Raw genomic sequence first — 13,421 nt, 5'->3', positions numbered from 1 at the left:
TGAAAGTACACAGCTTAAAAGTTAAAGCCAGTTACTTCATTAAAATTGGCTCCTTATAAGCTAATATTTAGTAGCAAGTAAAGGAACAATATTCCCACTTTAAATGAAAAGCTATAGGTATGCCAACGCATGTTAAGTGACTAATAACCACCTGGTATTTAAGAAAGCAAAATCATGTGTCTTTGAAACTCCATGAGAAAACAGTAGACTCATATCCCAAAATTTAATCTTGTGAATCTCTAAATAAATCACAAAAATCCTTTGATATAATCCTTAACTCAGCATGTCTCTCTCTCTTTAGAGTTTTCATTTTCCTTTGGTTCTGACCAAAATATCAACACAGTTTCTTAAATGAAACACAAAGGTTAAAAAAAAAGAAAACTATTCCGAAAAGAACAAGTCAATTCCATTTCTATTGTGGATAAAATTGTCCTAGGTGGTTAAAAATTGGGAATCAGCTTTCTAAAAGAGGTTTTGCTTTTTAAACAGAACCCAAGAGAAGGAAAATCTTGTTAAGTTTTAGTTACAAAAGATCTGTCAAACAGGAGAGAAGAAAAGTGATACCTGTACTTACTGTCGTTGGATCCCATGCCAATGAGCTCATCAGAATCAACATTGTGAACTATGGCTGCTTTGTACCCTGCTCTCTGCGCATTTAAAACCTGCAAGACAGAAAATCATGATATCAGGAAGAAAGTGCTCTTGTCACAAAGTCCCTCAACTTCAGCAAACAATAAAATTCCTAAAGCAGAAAACATTAATATAAGAAGAAATCCTTGTAGGCCCAAGAGTAAATTCCAAAAAATAGAAATATGCTTTCAAAATTATAACAAGAAGTCTCCCCCAAGTTTTTTTTTGTTGTTCTCTCATTGATTTCTAAAATAAAGTAGTAAAATTAAATCAAGAAAACATTAACATATGGACCAACAGGCTTATGAAGACAAACAAAAAATAATTCATGTTATGAACTAAAAAACTCATGTGTCAGTCAAATTAAATTACATTTTTAAATAAGCAGCAGCTGGCACTTTAAAAACACATGGAACAGAAATAAAACTTAAATCATTTAGTAAGCATGTGCAAGGTTTCACATTCACAAAATACAACCTCATATGGTGTCAGATGAAAGCAAAGAACTCAAAGATTCATGAATAAAAAGCATGCACAATGAGCAAATCCAAATTCCAAAACCTCCATCAAAAATAAAAAATGCATTAAAAAGCCTTCTCAGCTGTATTGCCAAACTTCCTTTTTAAGGGGACTGATCAGAACTATGAGCTCAAAAGTGCAATACATCTAACCAAAAATTACCTGTAATGAAATAATGTAAACCAGGAGGCACCTAACCAAGAGTTTTAAAGAAATATAAGACTGCTGGATGTATTATTATAAATAGCCAGTATGTCAGAAGATAGAAAAATGCTAATGCAAGAGTCCACAATAGGATAGGTTCTAAAAGAAACCCTGGAAATGACATCTTATTTCCAGACTGGACAAACTGGTAATACTCACACAAATGAAAGTCTTGATTATGCTGTGAAAATAATCATGAGTAGAGACCCTTTAAGGAACATTTAGGCATGAAGAGTTGGGAGAAAATGACCTACATTTAACAAGGTTCCAGACCAAAGGCTATATGAATAAAAGAAGCCTTTACATGCCAGTTCTTTGTATATATTATTTCTAATAACTAACACAACTCTACAACGTAGATATTCTTTTCTATATCTTAAAAATAAGATGGCTAAACAAAACTGCCCTAAGGTTACACATCAGCAGAGCTGAGATTTAAACACATTATTTGACTAGATAAACTTGGAGTTTCCCAATAAATCAGGATGAGAACCAAGATTACTAATTTTATTTAATATTTTTTAAATGTCTGGAAAAAAAGGAGTTGAAACGAGAAAGCATGAAGACTCACACAACATTGATCTTAAAATCTTGTGGGAAAAATAAAACCTATACAGTTAGCCACCCCCTTAGCCGCAGTTTCATTTTCCATAGTTTGTTATCCGCAATCAACTACAGTCTGAAAAATTTAAATGAAAAAATTCCAGAAATAAACAAATCATGTTTTAAATTGCGTGCATCTCTGAGTAGCATGATGAAATCCTTCTCAGGCCCACTTCGTCCCTCCTGGGACATGGCTCATCCCGTTGTCCAGCACATCCGTGCTGTATACACTATCAACCCAAAGGTCAGTAGCCATCTGGCTTAACAGATCACTTATGAGACAGAGAAAGACAGCACATTCACGTAAGTTTTATTACAGTAGTTTGTTATAATTATTCTATTTTATTATTACTGTTGTTACTCTTTTAATGTACCTAATTTATGAGTTTAAACTTTATCATAGGTACATAGAGGGAAAAAAACTGTGTACTATCCATATTCAGTACTATCCATGGTTGCAGGCATCCACTGGGGGTCTTGGAATGCATCCCCTGCAGATAAGCAGGAACTACTATATACAATACAGAATATAAGCCACAAAGAAAAGTGCTAAAATACTGTAGTAGAGTTTACAGAAACTGAAGAGCAGAAAAGGTTGTGGACTGGAATATCTGTAGCAGATTTTATGGAATGTGAATTACACTTTAAGGGAAATAGGAAATTTGGGTTAAAAGAGAAAAACATTGGGGAAAATTTCTCATATGAGAGGTAGAGAGAAATAACAAAAGACAAGATCTAGCCAGCCATATTAAAAACAAAAATCAAACAAAAATACAAAGAGTGACATTATTAAGACGAGTGTTAATGGAAGGACAGCAGATGAGTTAAAAGTATAGACACCTGGAACTAGATTGCCTAAATTCAATTCTGCCTCTGTCATTTACAAGCTATATAAACTTAGGCAAGTAACTTCTGTAAAATGAGAGTAGTTCTGAGGATTTAATGACTTAATGTATGTAAAGCATTTAAAATAGTCCTTAGTGCCTACCACATATTAAGTAAGTTCTAGTTATTATTATTGTCACTGTTACTGGTTTTTATTGTTGCTGTTGGAAAGTCAGAGGTGAGGCCAGGTACAAAAAAAGGGGATAGATTGTTCTGTACTTGAAGGGCATTCAGAAAAGTCAAGGTGAGGTCTCCTTTGTCAAGGGTTCACAACAGGCACTTGAATAAAGGGCTGACATGATTAAAGCAATGTTTTAGAACATCTGGTAGTCCTTGGATTGATATGGAGAGGACAGACTTAACACCTGGAAGCTGTTGTAACAAAGCAACCAGTTTTTGAACCTGGAAAACTTGGAGACTGCACTTAACCAAAATGGGAAAGTAGAGAAACAGAGCTTATTTTCATAAGGAAGAAGATGGGAATGGCTTTGAACACGCGAATTTGAGAGGTAGCACAGATTTCCCAGGTAGGTAGAGTTTGACAGATCAAGACTTGAGATAAAATTGAGACATTTTCAGCAAATTAAATAATTTATTCCTTCAACAAGTATTTGGAAAAATATAGCCTTTTTTTTGCAAAAATGTAAGTGTAATATAAGTGTAAGTTGGTGGTTGAGTTTCATTTTTTTACATGTGTCTGTCCAGATCTCCCAACACTACTTCCTGAAGAGGCTCTCTGCACTCCATTTTATGCTCCTTCCACCTTTGTCGAATATAAATTGACCATAGAGACATGGGTTTATTACTGGGCTCTCTATTCTATTCCATTGATCTATGTGTCTGGTCTTATTCCAATATCAGACTGTTTTGATTACAGTGGCCTTGTAATATAGTTTGATGTCAGGTATTGTGATTCCTCCTACTTTGTCCTTCTTCCTCAAAATTGCTAAAGCTATCCAGGGTCATTTATGGTTCCATATGAATTTTTGAAATACTTGTTCTGCATCTGTGAAATATGTCATTGGTATTTTAATAGGGATTGAGCTGAATCTATAAATTGCTTTGGGTAGTATGGACATTTTGATGATATTAATTCTTCCAATCTATGAGCAAAGTATATGCTTCCATTTATTTGTGTCTTCCTTAATTTCCTTCTTCAGTGTTGTGTAGTTTTCTGAGTACACGTTTTACCTCCTTGGTTAGGTTTATTCCTAGGTACTTCATTTTTCTTGTTGCTATATTAAATGGGATTTTTCCCCTAATTTCTGTTTCTGATACTTAATTGTTGGTGTACAAAAGTGCAATTGATTTCTGAATATTGACTTTGTATCCCAGTGTTTTGCCAAATTCACTTGTTAAGTCAAGTAGTTTTTTGGTGGAGTCTACAGGGTTTTCTATGTATACTATCATGTCATCTGCAAACAATGACAGTTTTAGTTCCTCCTTTCCAATTTGGATGTCTCTTCTTTCTTTTTCTTGTCTAATCACTGTTGCTAGAACCTCCAATATTATGTTGAATAGAAGTGGTGAAAACAGACACTCTTGTCTTGTGGAACAAAAACATTTTTTATTTGAAATGCATTTTGAGTTCTAAAGCCTTTAAATAAATTATAGTGTTGTTTTACCCTTGCATAAAGAACAATTTGCGATGTTTGAACAACAGTGAAAAGGCAAGCTCAGAACGAGGACTACTTCAGACAGACAGGTGATACTTTATGAACAGCTTATATGCATCTCTTGTAGACACGCAGTGTTTCTATCTTCAGATGACTAGCAAAAGATTTTGCTTCAGAATAGTAGCCAGTTAAAATATATTCTCTTCTAAAATTAATGATAATACAGACTTCCATCCAAGATGGAAGCTTAGGTAAATACACTTTGCCTCTTCACACAACCAAAAGAAGGACAACAAATTTAAAAATAGAAAATAACCCCAACTGCCAGAAAACTGAACTGTATGGAAGGCCAACAACGAAGCAGTTAAAGAGGGAACATTCATTCAGGCCTGTAGGAGAGGCTGAGATGGGCAGCCGGGCAGAGAGGATGCGTGGCAAGACTGAGAATGGAGGACCAGGTAGGCAAGGTGGCGGTTGGCATACCAGGCAGTCCCACATTTGCAGGTGGATAAACCAGGAGGAACAACTGGGGAGCGAGACAGGCTGCGCAATCCCGAGTTCCAGGAAGGGGGGAAAAATAAAGCCTCAAAACCCCAGGAGGTAAAAATCTGTGGGGGTTGTGGCAAGGAGAGAAGCTCCCAGCCTCAGAGGAGAGTTCATTGGAGAGATCCACAGAGTCCTAGAACGTACACAAACGCAGCCACATGGGAATCAGCACTAGAAGGGCACAATTTGCTTGTGGGTAGCGGGGGAAGTGACTGAAAGCCCACAGAGAGCCAAGCAACGGACACTGTTCTTTCTCAGACCCCGCCCCCATATACAGCATTACAACCCAGCAACCTGGGTTGCCCCGCCCTGACAAATAACTAAGGCTCCACCCCTCCCAACATAACAGGAGTGCTGAAACAAAGAAATATGGCCAAAATGGAAGAAAAGATCAAAGCTCCAAAAATAGAACTAAGCGATGAACAGATAGCCAACCTATCAGAGGCACTGTTCAAAACACTGGTAATCAGGATGCTCACAGAAATGGTTGAGTATGGCTGAAAAATAGAGGAAAAAATGAAGGCTATGCAAAGTGAAATAAAGAAAAATGTACAGGGAACAAACAGTAAAAGGAAGGAATCTGGGACTCAAATCAATGATTCAGAGAAGAACGAAGAGATAAACATTCAACCAGAACAGAATGAAGAAACAAGAATTCAAAAAAATGAGGAGAGGCTTCAGAACCTTTGGGACAACTTTAAATGTTTCGACATCCGAATCATAGGGGTCCCAGAAGAAGAAAAGGAAGGGCATGAAATTGAAAACTTATTTGAAAAAATAATGCAGGGGAACTTCCCCAATCTGGTGAAGGAAATAGACTTCCAGGAGATCCAGGAAGCTTGAGGGTCCCAAAGAAGTTGGACACAAGGAAGCACACACCAAGGCACATCATAATTATATTACCCAAGATTAAAGATAAGGAGAGAATCATAAAAGCAGCAAGAGAAAAAGAAGACAGTTACCTACAAAGGAGTTCCCATAAGATTATCAGTTGATTTCTCAAAAGAAACCTTGCAGGTAAGAAGGGGCTGGAAAGAAGTATCCCAAGTCATGAAAGGCAAGGACCTACGTCCAAGATGACTCTCTCTGTCCAGCAAAGCTATCATTTAGAATGGCAGGGCAGATAAAGTGCTTCTCAGATAAGGAAAAGTTAAAGGAGTTAGTTCATCATCACCAAGCCCTTATTACAGGAAATGTTAAAGGGACTTATCTAAGAAAAAGAAAAAGATAAAAAACTATGAACAGTAAAACGACAACACACACACAACTATCAACAACTAAACTTAAAAAAACAAAAACAAAAGCAAACGAAACAACTAGAACAAGGACAGAATTATAGAATGGAGATCAGAGGGGAGGGGGAAGGGTTAGAATGGGGGAAAAGGTACAGAGAATAAGAAGCATAAATAGTAAGTATAAAATAGACAGAGGGAGGTTAACAATAGTATAGGAAACAGAGAGGCCAGAGAACTTATATGTATGACCCATGGACATGAACTAAGGAGTGGGGGGCGGGGGCGATGCTGGGCAAAGGAGATGCAAGGCAGAGGGGAAAAGGGGAGAAAAAAATGGGATAACTGTAATAATAAAATCAATAAATATATATAAAATTTTTTTTAAATAATAAAATTGATAATACAATTTTTAGCTTAGTTCATTATTTCAACAGTTTTATTAGAAGTATAAGAAGGTCATTCATTAAAATTAGGAAGCTAAAATAATATACTGAAATATATCAGATTGTAATTCATGCATAATAAAAATATATGTGATATAGTGAAAAACTTCAGAGATGTTATAATTTACTAAAACAATAAAGTAATAATAGAAATAGAGAAAGACATAATAAATATTAAGAAAATTCAACTACCTTGGCTTAGGAATAAATATTTTAAAAATACATCTATCCTGAGATGTATTTTGAGTGCTTAACTAATAGGAAGAGAACGACTGACTACATTTCCTTGAGTTCCCATTTAATCATATAATACCTTCAGTGACTTTAAAGCATCTTTATTTTCTTTTTGCTCTCAATCTGCTTTCCTGCTCAAGAATGAAACTTGGGTTCACATTTTAAATTAATGTCTTAAAATATTTCCTGTTAATAGCATTATCTACAAAAACCCAACAATGAACACCATATTTCCTGATAAAACACTGAAAGCATCCTCTTGAATAATATGGTGGGGAGTAGAGGGGAAGAAAAATAGAGGTAAGAGAGGAAAGGAGAGGAAAGAGAGAGAGAATAAACATAGATTACAAAAAAAAAGAAGATAATCTTTATTTGTAGTTTACATAATCTTCTACTTAGATGGATCTCTAAAAAGTCTACAAGATACACTTGATTTTAGGATTCCATATCCAGTGAAACTATCCTTCAAAGATGAAGGTGAATAAAATCAAAATGGATAAAAGCCTTAAATATAACTCATGAGACCATCAAAGTCCTAGCAGAAAACATATGCAGTAAAATTTCAGACATCCAATGTTACAATATTTTTGCTGATATCTCTCTTAGGGCAAGGGAAATAAAAAATAAACAAATGGAACCACATCAAATAATTAAAAGGTTTCTGCACGGCTAAAGAAACCATCATCAAAATGTAAAGAGAACACACTGTATGGGAGAACATATTTGCCAATGATACACTGGACAAGGGTTTAGTCTCCAAAATATATAAAGAATTTACATGACTCAACACCAGGAAAACAAACAACCCAATTAAAAATGGGCAAAGGACCTGAATGGACACTTCTCCAAGGAGGACATACAGAGGGCCCACAGACATACGAAAAATGCTCAACATCACTAGCCATCAAAGAGATGCAAATTAAAACCACAATGAGACATCACCACGCACTGTCAGAATAGCTGTCATTAATAAATCAACAAAGAACAAGTGTTGGTGAGGATATGGAGAAAAGGGAACCCTAGCATACTGTTGGTGGGAATGTGGACTGGTGTAACCTCTGTGGAACAGTAGGGAATTTCCTCAAAAAGATAAAAATGCAAATGCCTTATGACCCAGTGATTCAACTGCTGGGAGTATACCCTAAGAATCCTAAAACACCAATTCAAAAGAAGTTATGCATACCAATGTTCATAGCAGCACTATTTATAACAGCCAAGTACTGGAAATAGCCTAAGTGGCCATCAGCAGATGAGTGGATTAAAAAAACTGTGATACATTTACACAATTGAATACTATGCAGCAGAAAGAAAGAAGGAATTCCTCCCTTTGCAGCAGCATGGATGAAACTGGAGACTACTTCGATAAGTGAAATAAGCCAGTCAGCGAAAAATACCATATGACCCCACTTACAGCAAGAATATAATGAACAAAATAAACTAACGAGAAAAACAGAACCAGAGACATAGACACATGAACCGACTGATGGCCATAAGAGGGGAGAAGAGTTGGGGTGACTGGTCCAATAGAGAGGAAGGGACAGTCAAAGATCATGTAAGATTAACCCGGAAACAAAGACAACGATGACAGAACTGACCATAGGAGAGAGGGGAGGGCTAGGTGGAGGGGGGCAAAAGGGGGAAAAAAATCAGGACAACAGTAATAGAAAAAACAATTAAAAATCATAAAAAAAAAGAGAACAATAATAAAAAAGATTAAAGTGAAACTAAGACATTTCCAAATAAACAAAAAATGAATCTGTCAGTAGCCATTTAAGAAATAACTGAATCTATATGAAATAAAGAACATCAGTAAATAAAACTACATAAGTATTATGAAAACAGTATAAAGTTTTTTTTTGTTACTATTTTTTCTTTTAAAAGAAAGCTGCATAGCCCTGGCCAGGTGTCTCAGGTGGACGGAACATCATCCGATACACCAAAAGGTTGCGGGCTCAATTCCTAGCCAGGGCACATTCCTAGGTTGTGGGTTCATTTTTTGGTCAGGGCACATATGGGAGGCAACCCATCAATGTCTCTCTCTGCCCCCTTTCCTCTCTCTCTAAAATCAATAAACATATCCTCAGGTGAGGATTGAATATAATAATAATTAAAATAAAATATAAACATGACCTTAAAAAAGATAACCACGTAAAAAATAATTGTGTGGATGGGCTTATGACATATAAAAATGCAATTTGTATGACAATTAATAGTACAAAACTACGATAGAAGAGGCAGGGAATAAAAATATTCTAAAATAAAATATTTATATACTATTTAAATCGAATTCATATTAGTCTAAACTACATTATTTTAAGATGCTAACTGTAATAACCAAGTAAACCACAATGAAAATAATATAGAACAAGGAAATTAAACGTATGCTAGAAAATACATATTTAATACAAAAGACTGAAATTAAAGGTAAAAAATTTAGAATGACCTAAGACAGAAAGAAAACAAATTACAAAGTAGCAGATGTAAATCTTACTTTTAAGTAATTGCATGAAATGCAAACAGAGTGAACATCTCAATCAAAAGCCGGAGACTGGCAGAATGGTTTAAAAAAACATAATTAATCTATGTGTTGTCTATGAGACTCACTTTCACAATTCAAAAACACAAATAGTTTGAAAATAAAAGGAAAAAACATATACCATGCAAACTGTACAAAACTAGACTTTAAGGTAAAAATTGTTACTAAGACTAAAAAAGACATTTTACGTTTTCTATCGAGAAGATATAGGTACTATAGCATTTATACACCTAATTACAGAGTTCCAAAATGCATGAAGCAAAAACGGAGAGATCGGATGGAAAAACTACACAATTCAACAACAATAGCTGGAGACTTTACCAGTGGAGAATGTCTGCAGTAATTAGAACAAGTCAGAAGATCAATAAGGTACAGAAGAAGACTTAAACCAGCGGGCCCCAACCTTTCTGACACCAGGGACTGACGAGGGTGGGGTGGAGACAGGAGACAAAGCTGGCGGGTGTGGGGGGATGGGGACCTGGTGGTGTCAGAAGGCGGAGCTCAGGCAAGCTTCCCTCACAGACAGGTTCCTAACAGGCCATGAACAACTACCAGTCCGCAGCCAGGGGGTTGGGTGTCCCTGACTTTACATCACTATCATCGACTAGGCCTAACAAACATCTATATAACATTTCACTCAGCAATAAATATTCTTTACAAGTACACATTCTTCTGGACAGACCATGTGTTAGGGCATAATACAATCCTTGATAACTTTAAAAGTACTGAAATCATACAAAGTATGTTCTCCAGCCACAATGGAATGAAATTAGAAACCATTTTAGGAAGAAATTTGGGCCCTGGCTGGTGTGGTTCAGTGGACCGAGTGACAGCCTGTGAACCAAAGGGTCGCTGGTTCAACTCCTAGTTAGGGCACGTGCCTGCACTGGGGGCCAGGTCCTCAGTGGGGGCATGAGCAAGAGGCAACCACACACTGATGTTTCTCTCCTTCTCCCTCCCTCCCCCTCTCTGTAAAAAAAAAAACAAAACAAAATCCTTTAAAAAAAATTGGGGAAATTCATGTCAAACTTTCAAAAATCCTATATAATCAATGGATGAAACAAGAATTATAAAATACTTTGAGATAAATGAAAACGAAATATATCAAAACTCATGGGATGCAACTAACACTGGGCATTTAACAACATCAATGCTCTTTCATCATAAAAACACTCAACAAGCTAGAAACAGAAGGAAGCTTCCTCATCCTGATAAAAAGCACCAACCAAAAACCCATAGCTAACATCACTTGAGAGGGAAGGACTAAATACTTTCCCTCTAAGACAGAAACGACAATAATTCCAATCTTGACGTAACTATTCCATATTGTACAGAAGGTTCCAGCCAAGGAAATTAAGGAAGAAAATGAAATAAAAGGTATCCAGATTGTAAAAGAAAAGGTAAAACTATCATTTTGTGCAATGACAGGATCTTATATATAGAAAACCTTAAAGAATCCACAAATACAAGGTCTGTCCAGAGGAAGTCCAGCCACTGTTAATATAACGAGAATGGTCTATGTGACATTGATGCAACCTGGCAGCAAAGGAGAGTGGGCTGGAATGGGCATGCATGAACCACGATGACTTCACTGTACTAGTCAGTGGAGGCAGTAGAAGCTGTTGAATGAGCATGTGCACTGTGTGGCCATCACATTCAAAATGACTGAGCGAACAGAACAAAGAATTTGCATCAAAGGTTGCATTAAGCTTAAACATTTCTCCCCAGAAACTATTCAGATGATTCAGAATGCCACAGCTATGGGCAACTGGTGACTGGCAGCCTCATCACAACAACATGTCGGCTCATGCATCCTTTCTCGTACAGTGTTTGGGTAAAACATCAAATCGCCCAGGTGACTCAGCCCTGTTACAGCCCAGATTTGGTGCCCTGCAACTTCTGGCTTTTCCCAAAACTAAAATCACCTTGGAAAGGGAAGAGATTTCAGACTGTTGCTGAGATTCAGGAAAATGAGACAGGGCAGCTGATGGCGACTGGGAAAAACTGTGAGGTCCCAAAGTGCCTACTTCGAAGGAGGCTGGGGCATCACTGTCGTATGTACAATGTTTCCTGTATCTTGTATCTTCATCGATAAATGTCTATTTTTCATATTACATGGCTGGGTAACTTCTGGACAGACCTCATAAACTGTTGGAATAAATGAGTTCAGCAATATAGCAGAACATATGATAAATACATAAAAAATCAATCATCATTTATATACCAACACTGAACAATCCAAAATAAAATTATGGGGAAGGTCCCATATATAGTAGAAGCACAAAGAATAAAGCACCTAGTAATAACACCCAAGGCATTCAGAGGAAACCCAAGAAAAAACACAACTCTGTAGTAGAACTAAAACAGTAGCCCTAGAGTAAAGGCTACGTTTGAGCAACTTAAACTTTAAAAACAAGCCTCAAAGGAACAAAGTTCATCAGTAAGTAACTTAACTGCCAGCAAAACAAAATAAATGCAAGACTTGTACACTGAAAATTATAAAAACAATGAACTAAATTAAAGAAGACCTAAATAAATGTATAGATATTTCATGTTTATGGGCTGGAAGGTTTAATGTTGTTAAAATTATAATATTCCTGAATTGACCTATGGTTTCAACTTAATCCGTACCAAAACTCCAGTAGTACTTTTTCTTTTTCCAGAAATGAACAAGCGAATCCTAAAATTCACATGGAAATTCAAGAGGCTCAAAATAATCAAGACAATCTTGAAAAAGTATAAAGTTGGAGGCCTCAAATTTCACCATTTCAAAATATTCTATAAAGTTAAGATAATTAAGACAGTGTGGTACTGCATAAGAACACACATTTAGAAAAGGAACAGGACTAAGATTAAGAAGGGCACAATAGTTCATATGTAGAATTCCTGTCAAAAAATGTTTAACTTATAACTGATCATGAGGAAGCAACAGGACAGATACCATGTAAGGAGCATTCTGCAAAACAACTGGTCTGGAGTCTTCCAAAATATCAATGTCACCAAGACAACTACAGGATAGGGAAACTTGTGTATCTGACCATGAGAGTAACTGATATGGATTTCCCTTCCATTTATAAATAACTAAAAAACTGGACAAAATTTATGAAAACAGCTGCTTTCAAACACTTAACAACAATCAGCACAGCCCTATTGTCCCTGAGAGAATAAGAACAAGATGTTGCCTACAAATGCTCTGCTTTCTGCCTGGAGAAACTTTGTGTGGACCATTGCTTTAGCAGAGAAATGCAGAGTAATGCACAGAGCAACAGTCTCATCAAATTATGGACACAGAGATCCGAGTTCAAAGCTGAGGTGACTCAAAATTGAATTTCCCATGTTAAGAGTACCACAGAGTGGGGAAAGTACTTCAGAAATCTACATTGGGGTTCCTTGGGTCTATGGTTGAATATAAAGATGTGTATATAATGACTCTCTATGAGGCTAGAAAAATAATCCCAATGTGGAAAGAATAACTATTAGAAAGTTTAAGATGAACAATTCCCAGAGTTTAAACAGGGTCAGGAGAATTTCAAGTTCTGACCTCTTTGTTAGAAAGGGGAAACTACCTTGAACACCCAAAGCATTCAGAGGAAACCCAAGAAAAAATACAACTTAGTAACAGAACTAAAATAATGGTTCTAGAGTAAAGGCTACGTTTGAGTAACTTAAACTTTAAAAACAAGCCTTGAAGGAACAAAGCTCATAAGTAACTTAACTGCCAGCAAAACAAAATTAATTGGGTCTTTTTAAAAAATTTAACCTTCATGCTATTTTTCCCAGTACTATTTAGTCCCCTTATACCACCCTCTACCCAGCAATCACCACACTGTTTTCCATGTCCACGAGTCCTTTTTCCCTTTTGCTCAATCCCTCTACTCCCTCACCTCCCCACCACTGGCTGCCATCCTGTTCTACATCTGTGAGTCTGTACACATTTTCCTTGTTAGTTTAGTTTGTTCATTAGACTCCA

At 36.4% G+C, this 13,421-nt stretch overlaps 1 protein-coding gene across 4 annotated transcripts in view; it reads right to left on the bottom strand.

The window, feature by feature from the left end:
- The window catches only part of RNF13 (ring finger protein 13), a 119,494-nt gene that overhangs the window by 49,602 nt on the left and 56,471 nt on the right, over positions 1-13,421 (bottom strand). For 3 of the 4 annotated variants that reach the window (XM_054585196.1, XM_054585195.1, XM_054585197.1), the window contains exon 5: positions 575-662. In XM_054585196.1, coding sequence (XP_054441171.1) covers positions 575-662 — 88 coding nt within the window. Of the gene's footprint in view, positions 1-564; positions 663-13,421 lie in introns of all 4 variants that reach the window. The other variant, XM_054585198.1, reaches the window with a different exon arrangement.

The sequence above is a fragment of the Pteronotus mesoamericanus genome, unplaced genomic scaffold (genome assembly GCF_021234165.1).
Source record: "Pteronotus mesoamericanus isolate MK-2021 breed Mesoamerican mustached bat unplaced genomic scaffold, CSHL_Meso_final contig_82, whole genome shotgun sequence".
Classification (NCBI taxonomy): Eukaryota; Metazoa; Chordata; class Mammalia; order Chiroptera; family Mormoopidae; genus Pteronotus; species Pteronotus mesoamericanus.
Note: the sequence above shows the minus strand (reverse complement) of the source record. Positions and strands in the feature narration are given on the sequence as shown.